The 22,499-nt window shown below is 56.1% G+C and overlaps 1 protein-coding gene across 1 annotated transcript; it reads left to right on the forward strand.

Moving 5' to 3' along the window:
- Positions 1-1,998: 1,998 nt before the first annotated feature.
- RNPEP (arginyl aminopeptidase) lies at positions 1,999-22,487 on the forward strand. The gene is made up of 11 exons (XM_062211594.1): positions 1,999-2,478; positions 8,587-8,727; positions 9,040-9,188; positions 12,351-12,467; positions 12,944-13,179; positions 15,702-15,815; positions 16,560-16,672; positions 16,846-16,954; positions 19,181-19,405; positions 20,842-20,984; positions 22,005-22,487. The coding sequence occupies exons 1-11, from the start codon at positions 2,032-2,034 to the stop codon at positions 22,161-22,163; spliced, it is 1,953 nt and encodes a 650-aa protein (XP_062067578.1). The 5' UTR covers positions 1,999-2,031; the 3' UTR covers positions 22,164-22,487.
- The last annotated feature ends 12 nt before the right edge of the window (positions 22,488-22,499 follow it).

Below are 22,499 nucleotides of genomic sequence, written 5' to 3' on the forward strand. Positions count from 1 at the left end.
ACATATGGGTGAGATGGGGTCTAGCGGCTGCCCTGAGAGCCTGGGGTGCCCAAGGACTGCTACAAATGTGGGGATCCTCACTGGGTGCAGATGGGATGACCTTGTGTGGGCTATTGCCTCGAGGTGGTCTGTGTGTATCCCACGAGTATTTGGGAGGTGGCTGACGGCATTGCTACATTGTTGCTGTCATGTCATTTTTCACCGTGGAGCTCCCTCTCCCTAAGTCATCAACTGTTGCCTGTGAGGCAGAGGCCTGGAGTGACAGGCTCTTATCACTCACAGATTCACTATGTTTGGTAATCTGTGTGGGATTCTGAGAGGGGAGTATCTTTCCTATGTTTGAGCGCTTAACAGCGGCATGCCATGCCAACTCTAGCCAAAGGAAAGACACTCACAGCACTGCTGCCATAAAAAAAAATTCCTAGCAGCTCAGTGGCATTCTGCAGGGGGTTCCCTACATTAGACAAACAGACAGTGGTGTATCAGATCGTAAGAATGCTAATACGCCCCCTGGGAGGCGGTGGTAGTGGTGCAAGCCCTGGGCCCCTGCCGCCCACACGGGAGACCCAGATGGAGTTCCTGGCTCCCACCTTCAGCCCCGCCCAGCCCCTGCTGCCTCAGACATTTGAGGAGAGAACCAGCAGCTGGAGGATCTGTCTCTGCCTTCAAATAAAAAAATTTTTAAAGAAGAATGTTTACAAAATATTAATAGAACAGTGGTTAGCAGTCAAGGCTGCAAAGCTAAATGTAAGGTGTCCGGCACGTAACAAATCTTCCCAGGCGACGAATCAATTAATTCTCTGGCTTTTATTGGGGTTCCGCTCCCGGGAGAGGTTCCCCGGTCCCAACAGAGCAACAGAGCGGGGGCCAGGGAAGTCGTGCATCAGAGGTTGGGAGAGCTCCTTTTATAGATTCAGGACATGGGGGTTAAAGGTTGAGGCAGGTCTGATCCTCATTGGTTGACCTTTAGGCACCCGCAGGGACCTTGACAAGGACTTTCTTCCCTGGAAGTAGGCCTCTCCATTCCCGGAAGTGCAGGCCTTCCTTCCATGTGGATCCCAAAGCTACCACTAAAGAGCAGTAATTTCTAGGTCCTGTTGCACAGTGGGATGACTATAGTTTATTGTGAATTTCAAAAGAGGAGAGAGGGTCCTGGATTGTTCTCATCACAAAGAAGTGATACATATCTGAGCCATGTCCATAGGCTAATGACCCTGGTGTGGTCATTACACAATGCACACATATATCAGCATCGCACCTGACCGCATCAATAAGTAGAACAATCATGTCAATTAAGGAGAAGAGGGAAGAAGAGCTGCCCGCGTGGTTCATTGTCAGGATCTGCCATCGAGGCCGACGTGGGATCCGGGCCATTGCAACCCCCGGGCGGGGAGAGCACAGCGGACCCAGAGCGGCGCGCAGGGGGCGGCCCCGGGCCAGGGATGCAGGCTCCGGGCCTTCGACGCCCAGCGTCAGCCACGGGCCCGGACCGAGTGCTCGGTGACCGCCGTGCAGGTGACACAGCCCGGATCGCTGGAGGCGCAGAGCGGGAGACCTGGAACCCGAGCCCTCCCTCCCGGGCTGCGTCCGTCCCACCCCGACCACATCCGCGGCCTGCCTGGAAGGCGAATGGTCAGGAAAGGGCAGCTCAGAGCACATCTGGGCAAGTGGACCTCACTGTCCAACCGCCCCTTTCGTGCACAGTCCTGAGGCCCCCACACCAAGCTGGAATCGTGGGACTGCGGACCTCAAGCCCAGCGTGCGGTCGGGTCCCACACTTCCCACAGGGCGGGCGGGATTCGCTGGGGGCGTGACCGCGAGGTAGGCGTGGCCCATTCGATTCTATGGGGGCGTAACCGTACGGCAGGGCGGGGCCGGCCCCTGGGGGCGTGGCCGGCACAGTCGCTGGGGGCGCATCCGTGCGGCGGGGCGGGGCCGGCCTCTGGGGGCGGGGCTGGGGGGCGGGGCGGGGCTTGTGCGGCAGCCCGCGGAGCCGGCTCTCCCAGCGGACCCGCAACCGTGCTTCCAGCCATGGCGAGCGGCCGGGTCCCGGCAGGCAGCGGCGCGGCGCGGCGGCCTCTGCACTCGGCGCAAGCCGTGGACGTGGCCTCTGCCTCCAATTTCCGGGACTTCGAGATACTGCACCTGCACCTGGACCTGCGCGCCGAGTTCGGGCCGCCGGGCCCGGGCCCTGGGAGCCGTGTGCTGCACGGCACGGCCACCCTGAGCCTGCGCTGCCTGGTGGCCGAGGGCGCCTCCGAGCTGCGGCTCGACTCGCACCCGTGCCTCGAGGTGACGGCGGCGGCGCTGCAGCGGGAGCCAGCCGGCGCGGAGGAGCAGCCCGCCGAGCCCGTGCCCTTCCACACGCGGCCCTTCTCGCACTACGGCCAGGCGCTGTGCGTGGCCTTCCCGCAGCCCTGCCGGGCCTCCGAGCGCCTCCGGCTGCGACTCACCTTCCGCGTGGGGGAGGGGCCCGGGGTGAGTGCTTCCTGCCCGCCCCGGACCGGGGCCCGGGCCCTGACCCTCCGCCTGGCCTCCCCGGACGCCCGCACGCCCTTCCTGCTCCCCGTCCTGTCCGGCAGCCTGGGGCTTCGGAGTGCGGGCCCTGCCGGTGGCGGCTCGACTGCGGCCTGCGGGGCCTGGACACGCTGCCTGCTGCTGGCCCGGCTCTTTGTTCGACAGTCCCTAAGCCCGGGTGACTCTCCTCTTGGGGAGCTCTGCTCAAACCGGAATTAGGGGTGCCCCAGGCGTGCTAGCAGCTTGGCCTGCTCATTGTTGGTTGATGAGTTTGGGCAGGGGGCCGATGTTGGAAATAAGAGGGTGGGAGGCTGTGTGGCCCACAGTTGTCAGAACAGCAGCCAGGCCCTGTGGGGAGGCGGGCAGTTGCCGGGTTACCGACCCCCTGCCTGCCCGATGACCACTGGCTGGCTTGTAGTTCACCCCACCGCACCCCCGCCAGGGTCCGAGCGGCTCCCGGAGCCCCTCTGCTTCATTAGGGGAGGGAGTGGACCTTGTGGCCGACCCTGCATACAAAAAAGAAGAAGTTCAGGATGCAAGCTAGCCTCGGGGAAGGGGAAGAGGAAGGGGAAGGCAGTGGGGAAGGGGATTAGGTAGGGGAAGGCAGTGCGCTGTGCTAGAAGAAACCTCCCGCCCAGGATTGTGTTATGTCTGGGCTCCTGGTTCTGGGCAAGCAGTGGAGACGAAGCAGGGCCCCGGGGTAAGGAAGCCCTCTCTGAGTTCGCCATATGAAAGCGGCCCTCCAGACTTTCATAGGAGACAAAATTCACGCCTTCTCTTCTTCCGGCTACGGAGCTGGTGGGGGCCCTGGTCTCACCCACCTGCTCCCCGGGGGCCCTGGTCTCACCCACCTGCTCCCAGGCGCCAAGCTCAGACTATGGGCTGCCAGGTCTCTTCATTCTGTTCTCTTCACATCGCTTTTTTAAAACCTCAAGCAAAGATGAAGAGTAAGGCATTTTGGTGGAGGGGATGATGGCCAGTGTTTGTTAAGGTGCCCCAAGCACCAGGCTAAGCACTTCACAGTTCAATGAGTTGTCTTTCTGTAAGCGCCTGGTAGGCAGTGAGTACTTTGTGTTCGCTCTTATTGCCAACTTGGCTTTTTTTTTTTTTTTTTAATAGATTGCTTTAATAAGCAGAGAGAGAGAGAGAGAGAGAGAGAGAGAGGAGATCTTCCATCTGCTGGTTCACTTCCCAAATGACCACAAGCCAGGAGCCTGGAACTCCATCCAGGTCTCCCACGTGGGTGACGGGTGGCAGGGGCCCCTGTACTTGGGCCGTTGTCTGCTGCCCAGGCTCAGCAGGAAGCTGGATCGGAATCAGAGCAGCCGGGACCCTGAGCGAAACTCGCATATGGGATGCAGCTGTCACAAGAGGCAGCTTAACCTGTTGTGCCACAACACTGGTCCCAGCCAGCTTGTTAAACAGACTTAAAAAAAAAGAGAGATGATTTTTAAAGACTTTTTTTTTTTTTTTGACAGGCATAGTGGATAGTGAGAGAGAGAGACACAGAGAGAAAGGTCTTCCTTTTTGCCGTTGGTTCACCCTCCAATGGCCGCTGCAGCAGGCGCAACGTGCTGATCCGAAGACAGGAGCCAGGTGCTTCTCCTGGTCTCCCATGGGGTGCAGGGCCCAAGCACTTGGGCCATCCTCCACTGCACTCCCGGGCCATAGCAGAGAGCTGGCCTGGAAGAGGGGCAACCAGCATAGAATCCGGCTCCCCAACTGGGACTAGAACCCGGTGTGCCGGCGCCGCAAGGCGGAGGATTAGCTTGTTAAGCCACGGCGCCGGCCTTAAAGACTTTTTTTTTTAAAGTATAGAGTTCCCATACACCCCCTCCACACTCATGGTTTCTCATGTTAGCATTTTACATTAGTATGATACTTTGTTACAGTTTATTTAAAAGATCATTTATTTGAAATGCTGAATGACAGAGAAAGAGGGAGAGACAGAGAGATAGATCTTCCAACCACTAATTCACTCCCCAGATGGCTGCAGCAGCCGGGGCTGGACCAGGCTGGAGCCGGGGCCAGGAACTCCATCCAGGTCTCCCACTGGCAGAGTCCCAAGCACTCAGACCCTCTTCTGCTGTTTTTCCCAAGCATGTTAGCAGGGAGCTGGTTGGAAGTGGAGCAGCAGGGACTTGAACCTGTGCTCATATAGGATGCCAGTGTTGCAGGGGCTGGCCCACAATACTGACCCTGTTACAATTTTATGAGCCATGGGGCCAGTGAGCCAATACTGATGGATTATTTATTTTTTTAAGATTTATTTATTTGAAAATCAGAGTTACACAGAGAGAGGAGAGGCAGAGAAACAGAGAGAGAGAGGTCTTCCATCCACTGGTTCACTCCCCAGATGGCTGCAATGGCTGGAGCTGCACCGATCCGAAGCCAGAGTCAGGAGCTTCCTCTGGGTCTCCCGTGTGGGTGCAGGGCCCAAGCACTTGGACCATCTTCTACTGCCCTCCCGGGCACAGCAGAGAGCTGGCCTGGAAGTGGAAAAGCTGAGACTTGAACCAGCACCCATATGGGATGCCGACACTGCAGGCGGGGGCTTTACCTGTTACTCCACAGTGCCGGCCCCTACTGATACATTATTAACTAAAGTCAGCAATGTTTTTTCCTGATTTGCTTCGTTTTTTACTTAGTTCCATTTTTTTGTCCTGGATCCTTTCCAGAATGCCACGGCAGTGTGTAGCTTTGTGTGTCCTTGGATTCCTCCTGCGTCTGTGACTGTTTCTCAGACTTCCCTTGTCTTTGATGACCTTGATCTTGATCGTTTGAGGAGTGTTGGTCGGGTGTGTTGTTGGATGTCCCTCTGTTGGAATTTGCCTGATGTCTTTTTCATGGTTGGCCTGCCATTGTGATTTCTTAGTGGAAATTCCCTGGACGAAGCGCCACTGGCCTCACATCATTTGAGGTTGCCTGGGATTGACGCAGTTTGGGGCCCTGGGGGGTGACCTCAGTCACTTTGGCTGTTTGGTGGTGGCGGCCAGCCTTCTCCCCTGGGAAGTCACACTGTGCCCCCCATTCCACACCTGCTGTACTCCTTAGAAGGAGACAGGGTAAAGTTTTCACACTCACAAACACGTAGTCAGGAAAAGCTCTTAACCCACCGTGGCTTCCCTGTGCTGTTTAAAAACAGGCCTCAGGGCCAGCGCCGTGGCTCAACAGGCTAATCCTCCGCCTAGCGGCGCCGGCACACCAGGTTCTAGTCCCGGTCGGGGCACCGGATTCTGTCCTGGTTGCTCCTCTTCCAGGCCAGCTCTCTGCTATGGCCCGGAAGTGCAGTGGAGGATGGCCCAAGTGCTTGGGCCCTGCACCCTATGGGAGACCAGGAGAAGCACCTGGCTCCTGGCTTCGGATCAGCGTGGTGCGCTGGCCGCAGCGCACTGGCCACGGCGGCCATTGGAGGGTGAACCAACACCAAAGGAAGACCTTTCTCTCTGTCTCTCTCTCTCTCTGTCCACTCTGCCTGTAAAAAAAAAAAAAAAAAAAAAAAACAAAAAAAAACAACCAGGCCTCAAATTCCACCTGCCTGGCCATGCCTCCTGCCACTCCATCCAAACCTTGCCTCATGTTACTGCATCTCCTCCCTTCCTCCCCAGCCATCTAAATCCCCTGTGACTCTCACCTGTGAGACTGTCCTGGAGTTATCTAATTCCATCTGCTGGTTCACTCCCCAAGTGGCTGCCACAGCTGGCCAGGGCTGAGCCAGGCTGAAGCCTGGAGCCTGAAATTCCATCCAGGTCTCCCACGAGGGTGCCAGGGACATGAGTACTTGGGCCGTCCTCCTCTGCTTTCCCAGGCACATTTGCAGGGAGCTGGGTAGGAAGTGGAGCAGCCGGGACTTGATCCCATGCTTACATGGATGCCAGTGTGGCAGACAGCAGCTTAACCTGTTGTACCATAACCCCAGCCCCTCTCATCCTTTTCTAAATTCTATGTGGTTTTTGGTGTGAATGTAGAGTCCCCCCACCCCAGTTTTATCTATGTTGTCAGTGATCTCCACTTTGCTGTAGGCAAACATTGGGTTTTGGGGGTGAGTGGGTGTTTAGCCACCTGTGTGTGGGGTGGGCATGGGTGCAGCAGGTAAGATGCCCACATCCCATCTGGAAGTGCCTGGGCTCAAGTTACAGCTCCACTTCCAACCCAGCTTCCTGCTGATGTGCAGCCTGGGAAGCAGTGGTGATGGCTCAAGGAATTGGGTTCCTGCCACCCAATTCCTGGTTCTCAGCCTGCCCAGCCTCTGCCATTGTGGGCATCTGGGGAGAGACCTGGAGATGAGAACTCTTCCTCTCTCTCTCTCTCTCTCTCTCTCTCTCTTCTCTCTCTGCCTCTCAAATAATTTTTTAAATTGGGTTTGTTACTAATCATTCAAACTTGCCCTTGATTTAAGGGCTGACAGAAAACAAATTAAGAATCACATAGCCAATGCCTATGATCTAAACTACATTGATTCTGAAAAGGTGAATTTTGGGAATGGAGGACACACACATATCACTAACTCTCAGTTAGCTCCTGCGTCTCTGAGTTGTTTTATTTGATGAGAAATTGCTTGGGTAGAAGGACCCAGAGCAGGACAGAAGCAGGTCTGGCCGGCGCCGTGGCTTAACAGGCTAATCCTCCGCCTTGCGGCGCCGGCACACCGGGTTCTAGTCCCGGTTGGGGAGCCAGATTATATCCCGGTTGCCCCTCTTGCAGGCCAGCTCTCTGCTGTGGCCCGGGAAGTCAGTGGAGGATGGCCCAAGTCCTTGGGCCCTGCACCCCATGGGAGACCAGGAGAAGCACCTGGCTCCTGGCTTCGGATCAGCGAGATGCGCCAGCCGCAGCGGCCATTGGAGGGTGAACCAACGGCAAAAAGGAAGACCCTTCTCTCTGTCTCTCTCTCTCACTATCCACTCTGCCTGTCAAAAAAAAAAAAAAAAAAAAGAAGCAGGTCTGGATGTATGTGTTGTGCAGCGGGTTAAGCCGCCGCTAGGGAGGCCACATCTCGTATCAGAGTCCCCGCTCTTCCACGTCCCATCCAGCTCCCTACTAATGCATCCTCAGAGGCAGCAGGTGATGGCCCAAGTTATTGGGTTCCTGCCACTCATGTAGGACACCCAGATGGAGTTCTGGGGTGCTGACCTTGGCCTGGCCCAGCCCTTGTTTTGTGGGCATTTGGGGAATGAACCATGGATAGAAGCTCTCTCTCAAGTAAATGAAAAATAAACATTTAAAGAAATAAAAAGGGGTTGGCACTGTGGCATATCGGGTAAAGCCGCCACCTGCAATGCTGGCATCCCGTATGGTCACTGGTTCGAGTTCCAGCTGCTCTACTTCCTATCCAGCTCTCTGCTGTGGCCTGGGAAAGCAGTAGAAGATGGCCCAAGTCCTTGGGCCTCTGCACCCACATGGGGGACTCAGAAGAAGCTCCAGGCTCCTGGCTTTGGATCACACAGCTCTGGCCGTTATGACCATTTGAGGAGTGAACCAGCAGATGGAAGACCTCTCTCTCTCTCTCTCTCTCTAAAGATTTTATTTATTTATTTGAAAGGCAGAGTTACAGAGAGGCAGAGACAGAGGTCTTCTGGGTCTCCCACATGGGTGTGGGGGCCCAAGGACCTGGGCCATCTTCTGCTTTCCTAGGCCACAGCAGAGAGCGAGATCAGAAGTGGAGCAGCTAGGACTCAAACCGGTGCCCATATAGGATGCCGGCACTACAGACTAGGGCTTTAACCCAGTGTGCCACAGCTCCGGCCCCAAATAAATAAAATCTTACAAAAAAAAAAAAAAAGGAAATAAGAAATAAAAAAGCAGGTCTGGGCTTCCGGAGATGAGCCTGGCACACAGGGCGGAGTGGATGCAGTGTGGTGACTCTGCCCTGTGACATGGCCGTCACGCCGTGGCACGGATTTCATGCTGGATTAAATATACAACAGGAGAGAACGTTCCCCTCAGAGCCACATTGGCTGGCGGAAACATTGGGAGGATTACCCAGCGCTTTCCCCGGAGTCAGCGCCTGCCTCTGGCTAGACTGGGCTCACGCAGGGGATGTTGGTCCTGAAGCCTTCTGTGTTCCCGTAGGTGTGCTGGCTGACTCCAGAGCAAACGGCGGGAAAGGAGAAGCCCTTCGTCTACACCCAGGGCCAGGCCGTCCTCAACCGGGCCTTCTTCCCGTGCTTCGACACGCCCGCGGTGAAGTACACGTACTCAGCCCTCGTGGAGGTAAGGGGCTGAGGCTCGAGGACCTGCCTTTGGGGTTAGCGTGTGCCTTCAGACCTGCCAGGTCACACTTCCGGGCATCAGTGGGTATGGCCACCCAGTGGCACCTCTGAGAAACTCCTTAGTTTTGAATCCGTTCACCCATGAAAATTTTATACAGCCTTCCTCTAAACCCCTTCAGTTTTGCCCTGGTTTAGCCTCTTGAAACCTCTGTGTGTTCCCAGGTGGGGTCTGGGTCCTTGGCATCGCCACGCGGGTTGCTGGCTGCCCTGGAGCCCTCTGCAGGTGAAATCGACCAAGTTTTTCTGTCATCAGGTCCCAGATGGCTTCACGGCTGTGATGAGTGCCAACACCTGGGAGAAGAGAGGCCCCAATAAGTTCTTCTTTGAGATGAGCCACCCCATCCCTTCCTATCTGATAGCTTTGGCCATCGGAGATCTGGTTTCGGCTGAAGTTGGACCCAGGTAGGAGACAAAGACCCGCCCCCCCCAGGCAAGGTTGGGGTGACCTCAGAGGCAACAAGGACCCTGAGCAGTGAGCCTTCCCCGGGGTGGTTCTTGGGGCAGGAGGCAGAGAGGATTCTGGGAGTGGTCCTGGGACAGTCTGAGCACCAGCCAGGAAGCAGCGGCGTGAGTACCGCGGGAGCAGGTGCTCCTCCCCCTGCCTCCTCTCCCTCCCGCCCTCGACCTCCAGTCCAGTCCTGCCTTGTGGAATGTGAGCTTCATCCTTCAGACAGAATCTGCTCTCCTGGCCACCTTGTGGAGTGAGGGGGGAGCTTAGGCAGAGGTTTTGGAAGATCCATCTTTATTAGGATCTTTAAGTTCTAAGTGCCTTTCTAGCAACTACATTCATTCATTCATTTGAGAGACAGAGAAAGACAGGGAGAGAGCAAGAACTCCCAGCCACAGGTTCACTCCCCAGAGGCATCAAATGGCTGGGACTGGGCCTGGCCAAAGCCAGGAACTCAATCCATGGGTGGCAGAAACCCAATTGCTTGAGCCATCACCTGCTGCCTCCCTGGGCCTGCGTTAGCCAGAACCCGACATCAGTAATGCACACTGTGTGTGTGCCTGCCCCTTTGGTCACTTGTGTGTGTCTGTGCCAGGTCTCCACATTTTCTCAGCCCTGGACCTGGAAACAGCTTTGATCTCATTTCTCCCTCTAGACAGGGAGGTGGCCTCTGCTTTCTGTCGCTACAGACGCACGAACCTAAACCCACGGTCACACAATGCCTCCATGAAGTTAGATGGACTTGCCAGAGATGGAAAGGGATTTTGTCAGGTTTCCCAGGACAAGAAATGTGACCAGGAGCCTAGGTTTCTGCTGGCTGGCGTATTCTCTGCCTCTGGACGGCCAAGCTGTGGCCCCTGCTCTGGCCCTGCGCGCAGTCCCTGGGGGTGACAGTGTCCTTGACAAGATGTTACCAGCCCCGGAGCTCATCACTGGTTCCATGGTGCTGCTGGTATCATGGCTCAGTTCCCAGGTATCTGATGACATAACGGATGGGATTCCAGCGGCGCCTGCTCCCAGCCACACACTCGGGACCATGCCAGCCTTGCAAGACGGGGCGGCGTCCTCTCACCCAGGGTTGTCTCCCTCATAGGCGGGGCAGCGGGTGAGCAGACGGATGCCGTGTTTGCGATCAGCACGAAGACAGATGAGCACGGCAAGGTCATTGTGGAGAATTTGTTTCCCCTTAGTACAGTTCTGTTAGCAAGATCGTAAACGGGACATGGAAGAACAGTGCCTTCTAAACACTGGGTCATAGTGATTATCTGAAGGTGTGGCAGTAAGTGACAGCACAGTATACCAAGCAAGGCGACAGAATCCACTGAAGTGCTTCCCCCAGTCCGATGGACCTTCCTCATGGGTCACATCTCAGGGTCTTGGTGGGACGGTGTTTCTGGCACAGTGTGCCATGGTCCCAAGCCCCGTGACCATGGGGGAAACACTCTGGGTGCAAGAGTGTCCAGGGCACAGGCCAGGGGGCCCTGGGGCCCTTTCCTGTTCAGTTCCTTCTTCTTTTTTTTTTTTTTTAAAGATTATTTATTTATTTATTTGACAGGTAGAGTTACAGACAGTGAGAGAGAGACAGAGAGAAAGGTCTTCCTTCTGTTGGTTCACCCCCCAATGGCCGCTATGGCCGGCGCTGCGCCGATCCAAAGCCAGGAGCCAGGTGCTTCCTCCTGGTCTCCCATGCGGGTGCAGGGTCCAAGCACTTGGGCCATCCTCCACTGCCTTCCCGGGCCACAGCAGAGAGCTGGACTGGAAGAGGAGCAACCGGGACTAGAACCCGGCACCCACATGGGATTCCGGTGCTGAAGGCGGAGGATTAGCCAAGGGAGCCACAGCGCCGGCCCTGTTCAGTTCCTTCTAATCCCGACACACACCCCGGGCGGCGACATCACTGTCTCTGTTTGGTGGGCTTGTGCACTGAGGCAGAGGCTTGTGCAAGGTCAGGTGTGGTGCTTGGCCGCGGGTGCCCTGCCTTCCGCTGACCACCCGCCCTCTCTGCCGTGGAGTCGCGTTGTACGGGACCTTCTTGGTTTTTGTTTTGTTTGATTCTCCCCTCTCACCTCTCCCCACATCTTGTTAGGACGATTTCGGATGCACAGGAGACTGTAAGGGCGATAGTGATGCCCTGTGCACCCACCTGCTTCGTAACAGTGGTGTCTCCAGCTGTGGACTTTGCGCCAGGCCATGTAAATGAGCAAACACGGTCTCTCTTTATCGTGAGGAACAAAGACACCATTGTTGCAACCTAAGGCCACTAACAGTTTTCTGTTAGCATTAATAGGTTTCCCTCTTAAAGTTCCTTCAATTCCAAAGGTTCTTTGATTTGAACCCTTTTTTTTTTTTTTTGTCTTTAAGTTTTATTTATTTGTTTGAAAGACAGAGTTACAGAGAACAAGGGAGACAGAGACAGACTCTGCCATCTGCTGGTTCACTCCCCAAATGGCTGCAATGGCCAGGGCTGGGCCAGGCTGAAGCCAGGAGCCCAGAACTCCATCCTGGTCTCCTACATGGGTTCAGGGGCTCAAGCACTTGGGCCATCTTCTGCTGGTTTCCCAGGCACATTGGCAGGGAGCTGGATCAGAAGTGGAGCAGCCAGGACTTGAACCAGTGCGTCTATGGGATGCCAGTGTCATAGCTGGTTGCTAACCTGCTCTGCCACAATGCCAGCCCCTCAAGTCCTTTCTTCATCTCTCGTACAGGCAGGAAGAAGGAAACTAACAGTTACCATGTAGGTCACTGTTGGAAGGTCAGCGTGTGTCTTCTTTTGTCTTCACCCATTTGACGGATGAAGGCTCCAAGGCTGGGAGAGCTTAGGGAACTTCTGCGGGACAGCATTTGGTGTCGAGGCTGCCGACTTGTAGCGCAGGGTTTAGGTTCTGTCACCTGCAGGAGGCAGCTGCCCCTCCCCTAGCCTGACCTGCGCCTGCTTTCCTGGGTGCCGTGAGCCTGCTCCTGGGCGTCGCCAGCCGGCCCGCCCACCTTGCGTCTCCCGTCTCTGTGGCTGACCACACGCTCACCTCCGGTTGTCTCCCATGGGGCACCGAGGCTGGGTTGGGTGAGCATGGCTATGGCTGAGCTCCACCCTACCGTCTCTGTGCTCTGACCTCCAGGAGCCGGGTGTGGGCTGAGCCCTGCCTCATAGCAGCTGCCAAGAAGGAGTACGACGGGGTGATCGAAGAATTTTTGGCAACAGGAGAGAAACTCTTCGGCCCCTACGTGTGGGGAAGGTGTGGTACCCCGTGGACCCCAGCGCCCCCTGCTGAACCACGGCCCTGCTTCCCATGCTCCCTGCCCGGGCTGCTGGCCTTCCTCGGCCTCCTGGGACAAGGTGTCCCCAGGCCCAGAGGTGAAGGCGAGGACAAGAGGAAGGGTTGGGGTTGGCTCCTCGTGGTGGCTGAGGACGGGCCTGGGAGAGAGGGGGAGAGGTGGGGACACAGTCACAGCCTGGCTGGTCTGTGCTCCCCACCACACCCTGCCTTCAGCCTCCCCGGTCTTGACGACGCCCAGTGCGCTGACCGAGCTGCTGGCGCGCTCCCCTTCTGCGGGAGGCTTGCTCAGACAGAGCGAAGGTCACCGGGACAAGGAGTGCCCCCACCGGGCAGGGGCAGCGTGGCCGGGCAGGGGGCTGGCCCTAGGTCTCGCAGAGCGGCTCCTCTCGCAGGGCCTCGGGGAGTGAGGCAGCGTGGCCCCGCCTTCTCCGCAGGTATGACGTGCTCTTCATGCCGCCCTCCTTCCCGTTCGGAGGGATGGAGAACCCGTGCCTGACCTTCGTCACGCCCTGCCTGCTGGCCGGGGACGGCTCCTTGGCCGACGTCATCATCCATGAGGTCTCCCACAGCTGGTTTGGGAACCTGGTCACCAACGCCAACTGGGGAGAGTTCTGGCTCAACGAGGGCTTCACCATGTATGCCCAGAGGAGGATCTCCACCATCCTGTTCGGTAAGGTGCCGCCCCCAGCCCTGCGAGACCTGTGCTACCTCTGGGGGTTTGGGCATGGAGGGAGGAGGAGATAGAGCAGAGGGCCCAGGTGGATGCCATGGGGGGCTATGTCTAGATGATGGTCATTATTTTTAAGAAATATTTATTAAGTTATTTGAAAGGCAGAGTCAGAGAGAGAGATCTTCCATCCACTGGTTGGCTCCCCAAATGGCCACAATGGCCAGAGCTGGACCCATCTGAAGCCAGGAGCCAGGAGCTTCTTCTGGGTCTCCCATGTGGGTGCAGGGGCCCAAGGACTTCTGTTGCTTTCCCAGGCCCATTAGCAGGGAGCTGGATTGGGAGTGGAGCAGCAGGGACTCGCTCTAACTGGCGTCCATATATAGGATGCCAGCCACATGGGGTAGGGGGTGGGGGAGGCGGCTTTTCCTGCTACACCACAACCCCAGACCAATAGACAAACGTCGTTTTTAAATGGGTGACTCCCACCCACCGCCTGGCATGAGGATGCGTGGGGGCTGTGGTTTACGTGGACGGCGTGGACTCAGGGGTGAGCTCACAGCGGAAGTGCCCCTCATCTACACTGAAGCTACAGGCCGACTGTGCTCCGGAGCCAGACAGCAGCCATGGGGAGAGTTGCTAACCCGGATGAATCATGTAGTCCTCACCACTGTTCCTGTTCACTGATTATCTCGATGCCCGCTTTTTCCTGGGCGTCTTGTAAAAAATCGGATCTGTTCTATACTCACATGTGAGTTCCCCACAACTCACAGAGCACAAAGAAATTCTTTATGTATGCAAGGCCTTTAGCAGATGAGGGCTGAGCTGCATTGAGCCCAGGTGTGGTTTTAAAAAATTCATCAAATTTACTTATTTGAAAGGCAGAGAGAGACAAAGAGCTTCCATCTGCTGCTTCACTGCTTGAATGCCCACAGTGGTCAGGGCTGGGCCAGGCCGACGCCAGGAGGGTGGAACTCCGTCCAGGTCTCGCATGTGGGATGTGGGTGGCAGGGACGCAGCAGCCTGAGCCCTGACCCGCTGGAGTCAGGAGCAGAGCAGGATGCAGGTGTCCCACACAGCGTCTCCATCACGCCAAACGCCCTCCTGTTTTTTTTTTTTTTTTTTTTTTCCGTCTATCAAGTGTGCTTTGAAAAAACGTTGTCTACCCTGTGATAACTCACTGTGTTTGGGGGTAGTTTTAAAAGTGCAGCATTTATTATTTTTGTTCTTTGCTCAAGATCTCTTTGACACACATGGAAAAGCACAGAGAGGAAGAGAAAAATGCATATCCATGACTTCACTGTTTGGAAATAATCAGGGCACAGCCTTTCAAACACACACACGTGTGTGTGTGAACCATGAAAGCAGACTTGATTTTTTTCTTTTTTTAGATTTATTTATTTATTTGAAAGGCAGAGTTACAGAGAGGCAGAGAGAGGTCTTCCATCCGCTGGTTCATTCCCCAAATGGCCGCAATGGCTGGTGCTGAGCCCATCGGAAGCCAGGAGCCAGGAGCTTCCTCTGGGCCTCCCATATGGGTGCAGGGGCTCAAGCACTTGGGCCTTCTTCCACTGCTATCCCAGGCCATAGCAGAGAGCTGAATCAGAAGTGGAGCAGCCAGGACTAGAACTGGCGCCCATGTGGGATGCCGGCACTACAGGTGGCAGCTTTACCAGCTACGCCACAGTGCCGGCCCCCAGACTTGATTTCACAACTGGCTTTTTGTTTTAAACTTGACAGCAGTAAACATTTTACCAAGTATTAAATTCCCTTCATGGCTTCATAGAATGGATGTCTCCTAATTTACTCACTCTCCAGTTGTTACATAACTTGTTTCTAGTTTTCCACTGAGATGGTGTCATAAACATTATAGCATATCTCAAGTGATTTGAAGAAGGGTAAAAAGGATGAATTCTTAGAAACACTACTTCTGGGTGTGCACATTTTAAAGCTTTTTTAGTACATCTTGTCCATTGCTTCCCAGGAAATTTATAAATTTATGCTTTAATTCAGCATGGCTATAGCAGGAGCCTCTTTGTGAAAGTCTTAACTGTTACCCCACTGTGCAGAGTCAGAACATCTAGTACCTGACTGTTGTCCCCTCAGGCATTATTTTCAAAGCCAGAAGGAGACTTAGAGGCTTTTAAAATCTGTGGGGTGGAGGGAGGAGGCACAGTGAAAATATCCCCAGTTTTCACACAAGATCGAATTAGTATCTAAAAATGAAAACTCGCTGGTAGGGATAGGTAACTCAGAGAGGAGGTATGGTTCCTCTCCCCCCCACCCTCAGCTGTGGGAGCTGCCAGGTGGACCCAGGCCTCTGGGGCTGAGCAACCTCAGGCTAGGGCTGAATTTGGATGGCCAACTGGGACAAGGGACAAGGTGGTGGTGGTGGTGGTGGTGATGATGATGGTAATGGTATTGAGCTCCAGGCCACTAGGGGGCAGCACAGAGTCCACTAACAGGAAAGCATCCTGGATGTAGGTGGAGACCAACTCCAGGGCTCGGGTTTGTTTCCACCCCAGGGGCTGCTTATACGTGCTTGGAGGCTGCCACCGGCCGGGCTCTGCTGCGGCAGCACATGGACCTCACCGGAGAGGAACACCCGCTGAACAAGCTCCGGGTGAAGATCGAGCCAGGTCTGACCCCACCCCCACCCTGCCCAGGCTGAGCCTGGAGCCCCGCCTTCCTTGGAGGCTGATGATGTTGATCAGTGCACACGAGAGACTTTTCTCCGAGAGGGGAGGGCTATCCAGGGCGGCTTCCGGCCCCTCTCCGGCCGCCAGCACGAGCAGCTCCGGGCAGCTCTCGGCCACCCTTGCTTTGTGCGTGTGCAGCACGTGTGGCTCTGCACATCAGGCCAGGCCTTACTTTGCAGAAGGTGGGACTTGTCCCCGGCACTGCAGGAGCTCTGATCCACGTCCCCTCCCTGAGCTTGGAGCGTTTTACTTCCTAATGTCTTTTTGAGCTCCACGTGTGGCCATGGTGAAACCTCTCTGTGCAGTTGAAACTCACGTACCCTGGTGCTGTTGGCTGTGAGGGTGAACTTCTGTCCTCCGATGGCTGGTTTTGGTTTGGCCATTGTGGTGGGAGGGGAGGCTGAGCCTTTAGGTGGCCCATGGGAAAGACAAGAGCCTGGCACTCAGTCCCGAGAGTTGAGGGACTCTCCCCGAAGCTGGCACCAAGGGAACATAGCAGGTGCCCAGGACCGGTCAGGTCCATGGTTAGTGGCCCTCTCGGATTTCCTGGGAAGCTCCGCCTTGCCGTCCTGGGCAGCGGGGTTCTCATCTCACCCAGAGCTAAGCTTTGAACCTGCCGCTGGAGGATAGAAGTGCGCGTGAGAGGCCGCGTGTGCTCAGCCCGTCTGCTTCCTCCTCGGCCAGGTGTCGACCCAGACGACACATACAACGAGACGCCCTACGAGAAAGGTTTCTGCTTTGTCTCATACCTGGCCCATCTGGCGGGTGATCAGGATCAGTTTGACAAGTTCCTGCAGGTACGGTCCACACTCTGATGAGGGGACAAGGAGGAGAAGCAGATAAAGCGGCTGGGCAGAGTGCAAGGGTGGCGGCAGGGGGCGCAAGAGGTAAGGGGTCAGAGGGCCCGCAAGCTGGGGGGTCTGCCCCTCAGGGGCTGCGGAGGGGCTCACGAGCACTCCCCTCCCCACAGGCCTATGTGGATGAGTTCAAATTCCAAAGCATCTTAGCTGATGACTTCCTGGAGTTCTACCTGGAGTATTTCCCTGAGCTGAAGGAAAAGAGAGTGGACTGCATTCCAGGTCAGCAGAGGAGTCGGCCCAGGGGCTTGTGGGGGAGAGAGAGAGAGAGAGAGAGAGAGAGAGAGAGAGAGAGAGCGAGAGAGCGATGTTTACGGTAGCCTCTGGAGGCTAAAGGGGAGTGGGGCGCGCGGAGTTAGGGTCACCTTTCTCTTTCTTCTCGCACTGACACAAGTAGTCAGAGCCGCTGCTGCCACCATCCCAGACTGAGAGTCACAGGGCAGTCGTGGGGGCTGCAGCCGCTGCCTGAAGATCCTGGCGCTGGGGCAGGTGTTTGCCTCGCAGCGGGAGGCTGGTTAAGCCGCCCACGTCCCAGACCAGCGTCCCTGAGTTCGATACCCGGCTCCAGCTTCCTGCTATGTAGCAGACCCTGGGAGGCAGCAGGTGACGGCTCCATTGGTGGAGCTCCTGCCACCCATGTGGGAACCTGGGTTCAGCTCCCAGCTCCCAGCTCCCAGCAGTGGCCTCCGTACGATCATCTCATGACTTGGGGGGGAATCCGTGGATGGCGTCTCTCTCCTCTCTCTACTGCTGAAATATGTTTAAAAGAAAACAAAAATAGAAGCTCAGGACTGGCGTTTTGGTGCAGTGGGTACAGCCACCGCCTATGACATTCGCATCCCATATGGGCGCCGGTTCAAGTCCCAGCTGCTCCACTTCTAACCCAGCTCCCTGCTAATGCGCCTGGGAAGACAGTATATGATGGCTCAAGTGCTTAGGCCCCTGTGCTCACATGGGAGACCTGGATGAAGCTCCTGGCTCCTGGCTGACCACTGAGGCCATTTAGGGAGTGAACCAGCAGATGGAAGACCTCTCTCTGTGTGTCTCTCCTCTCTCTGTAACTCTGCCTTTCAAATAAATAAATAAATATTAAAAAAAAAAAAAAAAGGAAGCTCAGGGCGTTGCTGCCGGGGCTGCCCTGATTCCTTTGGAGCGGAGAATGGGTTGCCATGGGCGGGACCGTCCGCGAGATCTGCGAGACAGTGCGCCCCACTTCCTGCCGCGGACTCTGAGTCACTGTCTCACCAGTTTGGTCAAGTCAGGCCTTGGTAGCACCTGCTGCTGAGCTGGAGGCCCGCCTCTCCAGGTCACGGGACTGTAGCTAATGAGAGTTGATCCTCGGGGCCTACAGTGCATAGGGAAATCTGCTAAGCTTTTAATGTGTATTTGCTCATTTAACCCTCACAGCTGTCAACTAAGGTAGGGCCTGTCACACCCCCATTTTACAGACAGAGCACAGGCACAGAGAAGTGCTGGGACAGGCCCACGGCGTCCCAGCCACGTAGGGGCAGAGTCGGGAACACAACTCTGATTCGAGAACACGAATTTTTTTAAAAAAATTGATTTGATTTATTTGAAAGGCAAAGTTAGAGAGAGGGGGAGAGACAGAGACACAGAGAGAGAGAGGGAGAGACAGAGATACAGAAAGAGAGAGAGGGAGAGACGGGGGAAGACAGAGACACAGAGAGAGGAGAGACAGAGACACAGAGAGAGAGAGAAAGAGGGAGAGACACAAAGAGAGGGAGAAACAGAGAGACAGACAGAGAGAGAGGGAGGGAAGGAGAGACAGAGACACAGAGAGAGAGACAGAGACACACACAGAGAGAGGGAGAGACAGAGAGAGAGGGAGGGAGGGAAGGAGAGAGGGAGAGACAGAGACACAGAGAGAGAGAGGGAGAGAGGGAGGGAGGGAAGGAGAGAGGGAGAGATGGAGACACAGAGAGAGAGTTTCATCCATCTTCCATCTGCTGTTTACTTCCCAAATGACCACAATGGCCTGGGCCGGGCTGAAGCCAGGAGCCTGGAACTCTGTCTGGGTCTCCCAGATGGGTGCAGGGGCCCAAGCCCTTGGACTGTCCTCCCCTGCTTTGCCAGGTGCGTTAGCAGGGAGCTGGATCAGAGGAGCAGCCGGGACTCAAACCGGTGCCCCCTATGGGCTGGCATCACTGGCATTGCTGGCAGCAGCTTAACCCACTGGGCCACAGTGCCGGCCCCCAGAACACGAAGGCCTCTGTCCGCTCTGCTGGAACAACACACTGTCCTGTTGGAGGCGTGGAAGGAGACAGGCATAGTCCAGTCCGGTCTAGACCTTATCCTAGCTGAGACCCTGCAGGGGCAGGTGGATGTGTGGCAAAGTGACAACGACACTGGGGGAAGAGTTTGGGATGCAGAGAGCAGGAGTGCAGGTCCGGGAACACCACCCCGGTCATCTCTTCTTCTACCATACAGGGTTTGAGTTCGATCGTTGGCTGAACACGCCTGGCTGGCCCCCCTACCTCCCCGACCTCTCGCCTGGGGACTCACTCATGAAGCCAGCCGAGGAGCTGGCCGGGCTGTGGGCGAGCGAGCAGCTGGACATGCAGGCCATCGCCGCCGTGGCCGTGGCCACCTGGAGGACCTACCAGCTGGTGTACTTCCTGGATCAGATCCTCCAGAAGTCGCCCCTCCCTGCCGGTGAGAAAAGAGCACCGTTGCTTCATCGGGCTGGACCCCAGGGGCAGGGGAGACTCAGGGAAAGCTGTGGAGGATGGGCTGAGTGCTTGGATTCCTGCTCCCACGTGGGAGACCTGGAAGAAGCTCCTGGCTCCTGGCTTTGGCCTGGCTCAACCTTAGCCGTTGTAGCCATCTGGGAAGTGAACCAGAGGATGGAAACCTCTCTTTTTCTGTGTCTCTCCCTCTCTCTTTCTGTAACTCTGACTTCCAAATAAATAAATAAATCTGAAGAGATAAAAAGCAGATCTGTCCTAATATTAAGGGACAATTGGGCCGGCGCCGTGGCTTAACAGGCTAATCCTCCGCCTTGCGGCGCCAGCACACTGAGTTCTAGTCCCGGTTGGGGAGCCGGATTCTATCCCGGTTGCCCCTCTTCCAGGCCAGCTCTCTGCTATGGCCCGGGAAGGCAGTGGAGGATGGCCCAAGTCCTTGGGCCCTGCACCCGCATGGGAGACCAGGAGAAGCACCTGGCTCCTGGCTTCGGATCGGCACAATGCGCCGACCGCAGCGGCCATTGGAGGGTGAACCAACGGCAAAAAGGAAGACCTTTCTCTCTGTCTCTCTCTCACTATCCACTCTGCCTGTCAAAAAAAAAAAAAAAAAAAAAAAAGAAAGAAAAGAAAAAGAAAAAGAAAAAAAAAAAGCGACAACTGGTGGAAGAGCCTTAGAAATAAGTGTGAGAGGGGTGGGCATTGTGACAAAACGGGTTAAGCCACCTCCCATAGCGGGGTGCCTGGTCTGAGTCCCAGCGCTGTGCTGATGACCCCCCTTCCTGCTAACGCGCCTGCATGGAGGTGCCTGATGGCCCAGGTGCTCGAGTTCCTGCCACCTGTGTGGCAGAACCAGATGGAGCTTCTGGCTCCTGGCTTCACCTGGCCCAGCCTCAGCTGTTGCAGGCATTTGGGAAGTGAACCAGTAGCGTTACCATTTCAGGGTAAGGATTTGGTGCAGCGGTTAAGGTGCCACCTGCGATGCCTGCGTCCCAGAGCAGAGTGCCTGGCTTTGAGCCTTGGCTCTGCTTCCAGCTCTGGCTTCCTGCTCGTGTGTTCCCTGGGAGGCAGCGGGGGGGACTCGAGTAGGGGTCCTGCCACCCACACAGGAGATCTGGATGGAGTTCCTGGCTCAGCCCTGGTTGTTGTGGGCATTTGGAGTGTGAACCAGTACATGGAACCTCTCTCTCCCTGTCTCTCTCTGTCTCTCCCTTTGTCTCTGCCACTCCGCCTTTGAAATACATAAAGAAAAGAAGGCACGTTGCCCTGTCAGCCTGTGAGGCGAACAGAATGAGTGACGGAGTAGGGGTCTCCTTGAGAGTTATTCCCAGTGCTTTCCTGGGCCTGGGAGTGGGGCCTGTCTGTCCCCTGCCAGCTGGGAATGACCCATTTCTTTCCTTTTCCCAGGGAATGTGAAGAAACTTGGGGAGACTTACCCCAAGATCTCCAACGCCCAGAACGCGGAACTGCGGCTGCGATGGGGCCAGATTGTGCTCAAGAATGACCACCAGGAGGACTTCTGGAAGGTGAAGGAATTCCTGCAGAGCCAGGTGGGCGGCCCCTCCCTGTCCCCTGGGGCTGGGGGAGGAAGCCGGGCCACCCTGCCCTGGGCCTGGGAAGGAGGGTAGTGCACGAAGGGGGCAAACGCAGAGGGAGAATCTGCAAAGGCCGAGATTCCTGGGGCCTGCTCCCTGGGGAAGCCGAGGGCCGGAACAGCGCCCATGCCGGCTGGATCCCTCGTCGTCTGGTGAGAGTTTGCCTGGCGGGGAACAACCCCAGGTGCTGTCTTGTTGATTCTAGAGCCCAGGGCCCCAACTGGGTGCAGAGCCGTGCTCAGGTGCCCACATCCGTTGGAAGTTTGGAGGTGTCCTGAGCCCTCTGATGGCTTATCCCAGCCTCGCGAGGGTAGGAACCTGTGTGTTAGCCGGCTTACGCATGTGTGTGTTTCACTTGCGGATTGCCTTTTGCTCGCCAGCTGCTGGACCTGACACGGCCCCAAGCTGTCTGCACCGTGGCCTTTGATACCTGCTGGCAGCGTGCTGGCCACCATCCCCAGCTCGTGAGAAGTTCAGAGTCCCATGTGTCCATTTCGCTCGTTTTGTGGAGTGTAGACAGCCGCATGTCATCATGTGGGTGGATGCATACTGAGATCACTCTCCGTGGGTCTCTGGCCCCCTGAGAAGATGCCAGAATTAGAGCACTTTAAAAAAAAAAATTATTTGAAGGGCACAGTGACACAGAGAATCTTCCATCCATTGGTTTACTCCCCACATGGGGGTGCCAGGAGCCTGAAACTCCACCTGTGTTTCTTACACGGGTGCAGGGGCCCAAGCACTTGGGCCATCTCTCGCTGCTTTCCCCAGGCCCTAGCAGGGAGCTGGATCAGAAGCAGAGCAGCTGGGACACGAGTCAGCGTCCCATAAGGGACACCGACATTTGCAAGCGTCTCACCTTGCTGTGCCACCACGCCGGCCTCCTGCCGTCTGGTGCTTCGCCATGGCTGCCGCCAGACTGCAACAGAGGCAGGGGACGGGGCCGTGGGACCGTGTGCATGTGTGTGTGTCTTGCAGGGGAAGCAGAAGTACACCCTTCCACTGTACCACGCCATGATGGGCGGCAGCGAGGTGGCCCGGAGCCTCGCCCAGGAGACCTTCACGTCCACTGCGCCGCAGCTCCACAGCAATGTCGTCCACTACGTCCAGCAGATCCTGGCGCCCAAGGGCACTTAGAGGCCGGCCCTGCGCTCAGCCCCCGCACCTTCCCACCTCCGGGGCTTGCAGAATGATTGTCCCAAACCTGCCACCAAGGGCCGATCCCCCAGGAGGATCCGTCTTTGGGGAGAACTTCCCTGGCCCCTGGGGTCCTGAAATCTGTACCCTCACACAGCATCCAGCGTGGCTTCAGAAGTAGAGGGGTTTTTCCTTCTTTCTAGCCTTTTTCTTCCTATTTTGCCTTTTTTTTGCTGATTTTTCAAATACTGTACAAACGATTGGTAGTCATCCTTTTTTTCAGGTTTGAATCCTCATTTTAATAAACATTTTTTTAAGCAGAAAGTGAGCTGGAGT

This window comes from Lepus europaeus, chromosome 14 (assembly GCF_033115175.1).
Source record: "Lepus europaeus isolate LE1 chromosome 14, mLepTim1.pri, whole genome shotgun sequence".
Taxonomy (NCBI): Eukaryota; Metazoa; Chordata; class Mammalia; order Lagomorpha; family Leporidae; genus Lepus; species Lepus europaeus.